This window comes from Synchiropus splendidus, chromosome 12 (genome assembly GCF_027744825.2).
Source record: "Synchiropus splendidus isolate RoL2022-P1 chromosome 12, RoL_Sspl_1.0, whole genome shotgun sequence".
Taxonomy (NCBI): domain Eukaryota; kingdom Metazoa; phylum Chordata; class Actinopteri; order Syngnathiformes; family Callionymidae; genus Synchiropus; species Synchiropus splendidus.
In genome coordinates, this window is record NC_071345.1 from 11,480,443 (window position 1) to 11,492,701 (window position 12,259).

A 12,259-nucleotide genomic window follows, 5' to 3' on the forward strand; every position below is an offset into this window, starting at 1 on the left:
TATGCTATATGATTCTCTCATGACACGACTAGCAGTGTCAACATGGCATTACGCAAGACAAGATCACAGCTTCAGAGGTCAAACCCAGTGGATTCTTTAGCTGATACACTTCACATTCACAAGCCTTATAAAACACGTTCAGCTTTTTTAAATATAATACTTTATTTTTCATTTGTTCCACTCCAGTTCCAAAGGAATGGGATTTAAAAGTCCATGGTTTGACGGGTTAAGCATAAGTGGTTTCTCACGCTTGTGTTGAACAATCGTGGAATAAAATGTAAAATCTCCAACTCTACCTTGAGATAAGACCGACACTGTTCTTTCATTTCCTACTCTTCCAATGTCAAGGAAAGAACACTTGAGAGTTTTCAAACTTCACAACTGGCTTTTGATAAAGCAGGTAATGCTAAAAACTCAATTGTGCTTTCTCAAAATCTGTGTTTGTTTCAGGAAGCGGCCCAAGTGTTTTTGTGTTCGGGATGCTGAACAGCCACAGTTTAAGTTGCTGCCGTGGTTCAGGGCAGCACTCAGTAGCCTTGAATTCAAGCTGACTTCCAAACCCTCCAACTCAAAGTGTGTGTTCGGTCCCTGCAGGGGCAGTGAATGGCAACATGAAAGCGAGGGTTCAGGTCAGTCAAACGCGCCTGCTGCGACCTCTGACCCTGAACACAGCACCACCTCAAAGGAGTCCAGGCGCGGCCAGCGGTCGGAGAACCGAGGAAACCGCGTGCCCCGGTCCGCGGTGGTGATATTAAAATCCTCGCTGTGAACCAGCGCAGGTGGGGAGAGATTAAATCAGGGCTTAAGGGCGCTGCATCTCTGCGTTCTCATGAGCAGGAACTTGGCTCTGCTGACCCTCGCAGATGCACGGCCTCTCTGGAGTCCACAGAGTCTGACCTGACCCTGCCCTCGCTTAAGGACAGAGCAGCCTTATCAAATATAGAAGACAAATCAGCATAGAATTGTGAATCACCGCTATCTCCTGCACCTCCCCTTCACTTTGCCTATTAAGATGCCGGACGGTACAAACACGCCGCCTCGACCCGGGTCTCACCTCTCAAACTGGGTTTTCCTCTGCCTCCTCGTTTTTCACTCTGTCACCTTTTCTTACTTTCAACCTCTTCTCTCTCTCTCTCTTTCCTCGTTTTTTAATCTCATTCTGACATTCGCCATTTTTCAATGTGCACAACGCCAAGAAACTCCTTTCTCACCATCCCCCAAGTCCGGCTGTATATCTGGAGATATGGTGAGTATCAAGCCCAAATGCCACCTCCTCATCACCAGGCCTCCTTCACACAAGGGCCACGTTCTACACTGATATGTTTTGACTTAAACCACACCTGTGCACGGCCACACTACTTCGTAAAAGCCAAGGAAATTTGAAACATTTTACGATGGAATAAAAACAGAATTTTGGATTATCTAGTTGAATCCCACAGACCAACCTTCGACAGACGTCCGCATAAACTGTCTAAATGTCCTCACCACAACTTAAGAGAACTCCATTAAGAAGCACAACACATAGCAGCCAGCCACCAATGGCCACACAGTGTACTGCAATACCACCTTCGCATCAATACAGTACATTACAGTACAATATCCTGAGGAGTCACCGCATATAGTTGAATGCTGACTTGGCAACTTAAACAAACTCATCCAAAAAAATCACTGCTGTGTCGTGTTTTATTGCGTCCCGTCTTGTTACCAACAGGCCGGTGAAGCTGCAGAACAGGTGTAACGCCTGTGACTTCAACCCCCTTGATTTGAAAATGAGGGGGAAGGCGAACTTTAAGGGGCGTCTGGCCCTTTAAGAGCCCATCAACTGGCTTGGGCGCACATTTATGCACCATTACGCACTGATACACAAGGTATCACCGGCATACATCACCGGAAACTGCCAGAAACGCGTTGGAAATGACATCCCGGAGCATCACACTGCGTATCCATCACACTTTCTGCGTGAAACAAATGGAACAGAGCAAATATTAGCGCGCAGACCGAGAAGGCGAGCAGCTGTTGCAGAGCGTCGCCAGGACGCTCCGGCTCCCAGCGGCGGTCAGTGGCAGGCTGATGCCGCGGCCTGGCTGCTCCCACCATGCGTCCTTTTATTCCGCTCCAGCGCAGATGAAACGCAGACGGCGCCCTCCCCCTCCACGCGTCTCCCTGCCCGGTCTCTCTCCGCCGTGCAGCAGACAACTGGACCGGGAGTCACACTGACCCTTGAATAAAACTCCCGTCCCCTGACCCAGCAAAGCGTCCGGTCAAGTAAAGCAGATGTGCATGGAGAGATGAATAAAGCCCAAAACATTTCACACAGTGTGAAGGCTGAACCTCGAATTGAGTGTTTTCATGCGTTTCCCTTCCTGGTCGTACTACACTCAGTGCTCTCTCCTTCCATCTCCCCCTCTCTCTGCTTTCTACCGGCCCAAGAATCGATCTCCGCAGGATCGATAAGTTGGCATGAATATTCCCTGCCTGCCGAGAGTCTAGTTGGGGAGAGACGGAGGTTGAGGCTCAGCCCAGGCAGTGGCAGAGAAGGGAAGGACCGAGACGGAGAAGGGCAGGCGCCCGGAGAAGGAGACGCTTCACGCGGCGTGGGGATCTCAGTGCGCCCGGCTGGACTTCACCTTTTACGCGCTCGTGTTTACGCCAACGCTGGACTCGCTGAGGATTTTGCCATGCGTTTTCTTTTCATGCTAAAGTTTTGAAACGGGGGATGCGCGTCGTCCGGCGCACCGGGAGAGGACGAGGCGGGGCGCGCCTGCCCGATGCGGAGGAGTAGGAGGAGGAGGATGAAGAGAGTCGTATCTTACCGGGGTTGGATCGCAGAGCCAGGGGAGACTTGAGACGCCAGGCGTTGAGGTCAGGGGCAGTTCTCTGAAACACGAACGGCACCGGCAAGGGAACAAACATGATCTTGCTCCGGCTTCTTGTTTTGGATGCGAATAATGTGCGACGCTCCTCTTCACAATCTTCGTCTGGATTCGGTGCGGAGATCTCACAACAGTTAGGTGTGTACACATGTAGTCCCTTTATTTACATGTGTGGATCTTTGGGTGTAAATGTGCATAGAACCCCTCTTTTTTGGCTCCACAGTTCAGACTATGACACACAGACGGATAGAGCCGACTTGTACTCTTTGACAAGGGAAAAGTTGCGGTACAATTGTAGTGTCAAAGCGTTGGAGTAAACATCAGGAGCTTTTATTCCAAAAAGGTGTGAGAACAGTCAGCAGCCTGCTGCAGCATCACCAGCCGAGGCTGTAGCTTTGGTTCTTCTTTATTTATTTGGCATCAATAAATTCAAGAGTTACTACACTAAAGTCTCATTTGGTTTCATCTACTGTATTTGGTCTCTAGCTGCACGCTATTAGAAGGCTATTAGACATTCGTCCGCTCGTGCAAAAAAAGCAGCACGTGAATAAAACAAACCCAAAAAAAAGGATTCATCCGCCAACAATCGGACCAAACAAGCCGGGAAACAAGCAAACAAACAAACCAAACGCGCGTACTTGGACTCCTCCTCCCTCTCCCTGTCGGAGGCAGTGGTTAAAATGCAATCAATCGATAGATAGATAGATAGATAAATAAATAAATAATATAAATACAGCGAATAAATAAATGGGGAAAGGATACTACCAGGATTCCGCGCTTGCTTTTGTGTTTATCGGAGCCTATCTCCGTCCATCCGTCTGTGTGTCTTTTTGTCTGTCTGTGCTGTCCCCCGTTATTATGTGGGAACCCCAACAGCTCATTCGACCCGGCTCCCTCCAGGATTGTAGCGATCTGGCCGCAACATTGAGGCGAGAGAGGAGCCGCTACTACTCGCACATCGCCCCCCGCTCCGCACCTCCCTCCCCTCCTCCCCCTCCCCCTCCTCCTCCTCCTCCACCACCACCCCTCCCTCATCTCCCTCGTTTTCACTACCGCTGCAAAAGGTATCCTGTATTGATTTCTGTATTTTCTCCCCCTCTTCTTAATAATACCACCTATAATGATAGCAGCGGCGATCAGTGCATTAGAACGGGATGAAGGTCTGTAATGAGAATTCGTGGCTATGAAAGTGCTTAACTTGAATGGATGTACACAAGTTATCTCGTCTCTGCTTCTTTTAATAAGCCCCCATGAGTGGCAGCAGAGCAGGCTCCTTATCAGGGAGAGAGAGAAAAAAACATCACACTAGGAATAATAAAAATATACCATAAGTTGGTGGATATTCCTGAAAACATAAGGGGGGTTACTCATGGACATCGATTTGCCAGCTGGTGCTTCATCTTTGCCTCTGAAATGGGCATTCAAAATAAAACGCTGACACATGGTGCCAAAATTATGCATCAAACACAAGGTGACCAATATGACCCGAGTAACGCTCACAGAGATCACATGACCATGGTAAGAATGCTCTCAATGGACGCATCATTCAGAGCAAAAATCATTACTTTTTAACTTAACACTACAATTTATAATTATTCTAGAGTAAGAAAGAATTCACTTGTGAGGTGGTTTGTCTCACTCCCTCAAGAGTAAATAGACAAAATTTCACTGTGAACTCAAGATAATAATGGTTATTGATTGGTTACACTTGACTCTAAAACAACAAAATGGTACATTGATACAACAGTCACATCATAATGCTCACAATGCAACAAAAACGTTTGCGATGTAACTGTAAAAAAAAAAGCTGTAAAATAAAACAAATGATCAGATTTGCTGATGGAAACTTTAGTTTTTAACCTAAATAATACATTTCCAGTCCAAACTTGTAGACTTTCAGTTAAGATCCTGAACTCATGACAATACCGAATCATAATTGGATGTTTCTTCCTCTGCATATTTCAGTCTCAAGTCCCACAATGCAACAGCACAAGCAGTGGACAGCTGTGGTCACTGCGTGTTACAAGAAACCATGATAAAGTTAAGAATAGTTTTGGTAAAGGCCACAAGGTCAGCATGTGAGTTTGCCTCCAAAATGAATATGTAGCGATAACCTTGGGTTACTCAAAGGCAGCCACGCGCACTTGTGCACAAGTAGTGCCGTTCTCGCAGGCTCTCTTGCACCATACAAAAACAAGCATTGACACTCATTTCAAGGCTACTCTACACTTCAATGGTGCTGCGTTCAATACTGCACCTGGTTATCCCATTAAACAATGCTAAATCATAGACACAAAAAATAGTCTCCAAGCTGGATTTATTGGTTTTAGTGGCGGGGTGCCATATGCGCCTGGAGGTCCATTCTTGTGTGAGAACCTCTACTTCAAACACAGAGAGAACATCTACTTTAAATACATCGGAAGCAAACACTTCCACTGCTCACTGAAGGACAGACAGATTATCTAACTTACACTCCATTCTTTTTTTAATGCTCCATTTCCTCCTGGCTCCTCAGGTTTTCCTTGCTAAATCCCTTCTTTACTCCGTCTGTGCTGCATCAATTATTGTTTTAAGTTTTCACAGCGCTCCCCTCTGTCCTGCGTCTATATAATCACAAACGGACGTGAATCAGAGGATGCTTTTAAGAATGTCTCCGTGTTTGATGCATTAAAGTATTGCCATCATTTGTGACCCACATTGTTGCATAATAAGCATTTTAAAAGTTTCATTCAACTTAACTTCCAGAGAGGAATGTGCTGCATCTCTTTCCAATACAAGCAGTTTACAGTTATGTTTCCAATTTTAAAATCAGGAGGTTTTCCAGTTTGCTTTTGGCTAAGTTAGTCACCATAGATTGTTGAATACTAACAAGGATGAATCGAGTGCAAAATGGCCGCTTGTTTGGCGACGACCTTTGCCCCAAAAACAAATGAGTCAGCTGCGTACGAGTCAAGTTCATTGAATCATTATAGTTATGAACTAGTGTTGTGCTGAACTGAACCGATCATTTTACATGTCATTGAATGCAACACACCACACTTCACAAGTGCAGCTACAAGACGCACCAGAATGTGATTCCTGCCGTATTGAAATACTTATACGTGGTCAACATTTCGCAACAGATCAGTCTAGTTCTTCGGAGCTCTCAATGGCCCCACCCAGATTTTCCAGAGGTGACTGCAAGAGAGGTCTGTTGCTTTCCAGTTCAAACTGCATTGTACCTTTAACAGATGTTTCTCATTGAAGAACTGAATTAGGAGTACAGAGAAGATATTAGAGTAGAAATATATCGAGCAGCTTTCAGGCCCACAGTGATTTACGAGGATCAAGAAATAATAGTTCTGATTGAAAATGTGCCTCGTCATCATGTAAGCCAGTTTGTCAAAAAAGATGACGGTGGACTGAGCTATCGCTTCCTGTTGAGTGTCAGTGATTCCTCATCGATGTCAAGGATCTCTTTGTTCCCTCTTTCTATTCTTCGTAGATCCAAAAAAAAAGTCACTGACCCAGCAACCACATGTAAACATCCATTAGCTATTTATCTTTATCTATTTGTTTTAGCGCTGGATTAAAATAAATGTTACACGTCATCTTCCTGCTGATACAGAGGCACCATTTCTTTTTGCCTCGGCTACTTTTCCCATCACCCCCAGTTTCATCAGGCTTCAATGGTTCCACGCTGTCAATTACAGGCCGGCATCAGTCAACACTGGACGCTTACACACCAGATTATTGTCCGTATAGATTTTTAAATAGAAAAATCTATACCTTAAACATGGCAGTCAATACAGACAGATCAATAAGAGCGAGCGGGATCTCGCTCCTGCAGGGCCAGAGAGCTTCATCCCGCAGGGCTGCTTATGCACCCCGGCGATAAGATGTGACTGGACGGAAATTTTAAATAAATTACAGGCGTAATGTCATTTTTAGATCCTTATTGACCTCTGTTTTTCGCCGGAATCGTCGATACAGAAGGATGTGAGCGGCGCTGAGAGCTGGCGTGTTCTTAATTAAGAAAAATGTGTCATCTCCCATAGTGGACAACCAGGTTTTATTGTCCTTCTCTTTGGCTTCATATATGACAGATGACATCCACAGGGCCAATGAGGAGGAGGACGAGGAGGAAGGAATGGGAGCAGGCGGAAGAGAAGAGAGAGAAGTGTAAAGATCAGCGAGGATAAATGAGATATAAAAAAGCAAGAGTAAAGTGATGAAGCTCAGAGACAGACAGGGAGGAAAAGGGAGATGAGCCTGAGCAGGAAGAATGGGAAGTGACCGGTTGTCCTTCAAAGGCCCCCTTCTTTCCATAGAGGGAGCCATGCGCGCCCCCTATCCCTCCGCCCCGCTCTCCTTCCAGACAAAAGCAATTATTTCTTGTAGAATGTAGTGTGGTTGTGCGTGTGTGGAAGAGAGGGATGGAGGGAGGGTGTTTGAGATTGAAGGAGGGGAAAATAAGATGGTGTTGGAGGGGTACAGGAAGACGGAGAGGTGAGAAGGAGGGATACCAACACCTTCATCACCAACGCACACCTCATCTAACCAAACTCTTCCTCTCCGTCTTGACGGGGATGGGAGGACAACAGAACACAAAATAAGCCAGAAAGACGTTCAGAAAATGGGTAAAAAAAAGGACGGGATTGTAATAATGAATGAGAACGTAATAATCCCTGTGTACATTTCTGTGTGTAATGGCAATAAAGACTTTCTATTCTGCTACATTGAATCCCAAACTGTGTTACACCTCATTTATCATTGTATAACACAACACCTTTCAATGTAATTGATGCAGCACAAGTGTATCATGAAAACGTGTTGGGCTTATTGCAATAACTTCATATGCTAAAATGCTAATGAGCTAGCGACTCTGCCCACACAGGGGCTCCCTTTCAACGTCACATCTTAAGTCGGGTTTTTGAAATGTGTAGATGCGGAAAATTCTAAAATACTGTCGTGAAATGAAGTGTTCATGGCAGTCCTCAGCTGACACACTCCTGTAGCTGCATGGCTGTTAAAACAAGTTAAGTGTTCAATGAGGTTGTTACCTACGTATATATATATATATATATACTGTATATAATAGGGCTGTCAAAGAGAATGGGTGAAGAACGTGTTAACTAGGGTGAAACGTAACACAATACACAAGTAACATCCGACTTACGACTGGGATCGGTTCCGACCAACTGGTTGTAAGTCAGTAAGTCGACGTAAGTCGAAAGCCATCCATTATAGCCGACGCAAGGTTTATAGGTGCTACTGTAGTGGTAGATAGCTGTGTGAGATGCTGGGATACTGTGCTGCCGTAACTGTCGTATCTGTTGCCGGGCTGCTACGTGCTGCGGTGCCAGAGTTTGAATTTTTAAAAAAAGCATCTGCTTGCCGTTGTCGTAAGTACAGGTGGACGTAAGTTGACCAGGTCGTAAGTCGGATGTAACTTGTATTTGACGAGCGACTTACATGCACGTTCATATTTTACATGGCCATATGCCTTTTCGCAACTTCATGTTGAATGACAGTTCGTCCTCCCCGTGGTTTGTGGGAGACCAATCAGGACGCAAAGCAGAAGTGATGCGAGCGGAGATGAAAGGGTGAAGGTCGCCAGATGGTTCTCTCGATAAGTTACTAGCATTTACCAATGATACAAACTCACTAACCCTTGGAAGATATCAAGGATGAAACCAGCAGACACTGAAAGTTAACGTGTACTTGCTTGAACGGAGGTGGATTCAATCATTTCTTAAAGAAACGGTGCCAGTGTGAGTGCCCGATTGGCTCGGTGCGACTATTGATAATGACATCAACCTACGGTATATGTTTTTATGAACTCTTATGTAACAGTCATAATTTGACGGTGTCAAAGAGATGTCACTGTCCGCGCTACCTGCACTCACTAAACAAAAAGCAACATACATATCGGACCTCAAGAAGATTGTGCTCGGGCGGTTGGAGCACCAGTGACACCGGTCACATAAACATTCAGTAAAATGAACTTTTCGGACTGAAAGATGATTTATTGACTTTGCAGTAAAGTATGAACGAAACGAAATGTGTTCCTGAAGCTGGTGATGATTAGCATTAGCATCTTTAAACTGTACGTGAAATCCCAATGAATTTAAGTGGACTATGGTCGTACGGACTGTAAATGTTGTATGTCACACAGTATACTTGTACTTGTTTGAGCATTTACAGGACATTGGTCCCAATCTCACTATTGTACACGTCATTTCTGTTGTTCTGCTAGTTAGTGGTCATGTTGCCGACGTATGAGCAATGTATGATCCAACGTCATCATCGGTGGTCGCAGTAGCCGAGTCAAATCAGGTACTTACACCAGTCCTTTCAGAGATCATCCTCATGTTCCTGTGCTGCATTCACGCTCAAACCATAAGCAATAAAAGTGCACTGAAGTACTAGAACAAAGTGTTGGTCCTTTCCATCTCCACCTCAGCTGTTAAGGGCTCATTTTAGTCAATTCTAGGTCTTTATTTTACATTTATATTTGGGTCCATGACGTTCATTTTAATAAAGAGACAGAGCAAAAACACTCGCAGCGGAGACTCACTTCCTTGTCTGTCCAAACACAAGCATCCTTTCCAACTGTGTTCTCCATCATTGTTATGCTGTTCTTCAGAGCATATGTTTACAATACAATGTTCTTAAGCATTCGGTTCCTCTGAGGTTATTCTTAAGAGTCATCATTTTTGGACACCATCTGTTAAGTTACATTTAGGATAGATATAAAAAGTGAGCTCAAGTGGCTATTAAGAAAGGTGAAGTGAGGGTGAGCGATGCTCATAAATCGCTGTTCCTCCCTTCAGCTTTCAGTCTTTCAGCTCTTTAACTGAAATGAATATGGGACAAACTTGAATCAACTTCGAGCAACAACCAGTTTCTACAGTACCAAATTTGCTCAATGTGAAAACCCATAATCCTCCACTGCCACACAGCTCCTCTCCTCATCTACCTCTCTACACGTTTGCTAAATGTATCTGACACTTCCTGTCAATAATGTCCGTCCAAAGCGGTATTTCTTTCTGTTTTAATGTGGTCATTATGTGCTGACCTTCACTCACTCTCATCGTGTGTCCACTGAAATACAACTCATCTCCCAGAGCAATTACCAGAGAAAACGATTGTGTGCAAATACATGACAGGCAGCATATAAGCACAATAGAATACTGACATATTATTATCTCGGAGTTCACAAGTAAGCCATGAAAAAAAAAAATGAAGTGAGATTTCTGGCAAATACATTCTCCATCATCACCTCCAGCAAAGGTCTTCACACTGAAACACACAGGCCGTGACTTGGAAATGACATATTACAGGTTTATCGTTCATTCGCTCCATCTGTCTGTGTAAGTGTGACCACCAAACTCCCCCCTGGAGTGTGTTTCTCTCTCCGTGCTTATAGGGCCCCTGCAGCGGCGCCGTCTCTACATGTTTCACTCCCCAGGGAACCGAGAAGACCCACGGGCCCAAACAGTGAAAGAAAGGCACCGAAAGTGAGGGATGCACAGCCAAGACAGATCGCGCTCCCCTGGGACACCACTGGCCGACGACCCCCAGTTAAAGAGCTCGGCAACACCGGACCGTGATCAGGCCGAACAAGAACATCAAGTCCCCGATGTTTGTCCACACAGCCACACAAATAAGGAGAGGAATTTATCCCATAATGCACCACACCACCTCTCACAAGTAACAAAGAGATGTACACAAGGCAACAGTGAAGTAACAGCAATAAGGACAGAAATCAAGGATCATTCTCATGAAAACGCCACGGTGCTTCACGTGCTCTGGATCACTGCTTCTACTGAGACTCTTATTGTCACACGACCTTCAGCTCTCACTGAGTGAGTGTATAGAGCACAGATGAAGATCAGCACCTCTAACCCTCTGAGCAGAAAACAGATGCGGTTAATTATTAGAGTCCTTTAACAGTTTATTCATAAATCTTTTTCCACTGTTTGAGGAGAAATACACATAAAGGAAACCATAAAAAGGAAAAGTATAAGGAGCAATAAGGATCCAACAGTTCAGGTGTGATGTTTTGATGCACCTGGATGAAAGTTCATCAGAGGAGCTTCATGTTCTCACAGATGCTACAGCGAGTCCTGTGAAGGTTACAAAAGGTCTTCCAGGAACGTTAGAAGCTTTCGTTCCTTCACAGGCAAATTCATCAAAGTACACATCAGTCACATACAGTATGAGCGATGGCGTTAAAACGCAAATTTGCTGTGAAAACAGATGACAATATTCAACTAGTAGATAAACCTTACATTTTTAAATGTCATTTTTTCAGAGAGAACACAAGTTATCGTTGCATACTTGGTAGATAGTGGCTGCAAATACAGTTACAATTAAGCTATTGTATCTTAAGATATATTTTTATTTATTTGTTTTTAATAACCTCAGAACCTCTCTAAAAATTCCAATCATACTGAGTGAGTTTGTTTGATAGCTATTGCAAGGTGGTAAACTGGCTGACTACTCAAAGGAAATGACTCACAGTAAACAAATTCAATTGTGAATTTATTTTTCTATTTAGCCTTTGTGCACACGTACAACCCGCGTCTTAATTGAAGCCATACTGCACGTCGGTGACCTTTACTTTAAGTGCAACAGGCAAACAAAGGCGTGTTCACAAGTCCTCCTCTCCATATACAAATATATTCATGGAAAGCCATTTGCCTCAATTTGTCACCACATGAGGTTGATGTCGTGCGCTGTAGGTGCGATTGTGCCATGAAATATTTATCCAATCAGAGTGAGGCACAAGCGTCCTCAGGCTAAACATTAGTCATAACACGGCTCCGTGCATTAGTCCCGTAGTTTATTGCACTCTTGGTAATTTTCCTGTTATTCATTCAGAGTGATTGATATGAATGTTTGAAATAACAGCGTCTGAATATTGAGCATGATGTTTTTCACTGGAACTGATGCTGAGCGGATGCACACACACACAAACAAATCCTGCCCATTTAGTGCTGTTTTGACAGGACCAGGATGAGTAGAAATTCTTCAGTTGCAGTATCAAAAGGCTCAAGAGGTCCAATTCAGTTGTGGGTTCTGATTGATCCGCACCGCTTGTTCAGACTCATCCATTTTGCTAAGCAGTTTCTGTCGGATTAAAAGAGACATCGGGACAAACCATTCAAATAAAACAAAGTTCAAATATGAAGTCCAGGAATGCACGGCTGGCGGCTCTGACGGAATCTCTCGGCTCTTAGAACAGACAGGAAATCAAAGGACGAGGAGATAAAATCAATAAACCTTTACAGGTGAGAGTGTTAACAGAGCGCATGTTGATACGAGGACAGTTGCAATTACATTTATCATGGCCTTCACGGATTGATCTGAATAACTTGAGAACTTTCAGGGTTGGTGAG

At 44.4% G+C, this 12,259-nt stretch overlaps 1 protein-coding gene across 1 annotated transcript in view; it reads right to left on the reverse strand.

The window, feature by feature from the left end:
- pou2f2a (POU class 2 homeobox 2a) overlaps positions 1-3,777 on the reverse strand; it is a 56,106-nt gene extending 52,329 nt beyond the window's left edge. Inside the window, exon 1 of the mRNA XM_053881600.1 lies at positions 2,814-3,777. Coding sequence (XP_053737575.1) covers positions 2,814-2,913 — 100 coding nt within the window. The 5' untranslated portion in view covers positions 2,914-3,777. The remainder of the gene's footprint in view (positions 1-2,813) is intronic.
- Positions 3,778-12,259: the final 8,482 nt, after the last annotated feature.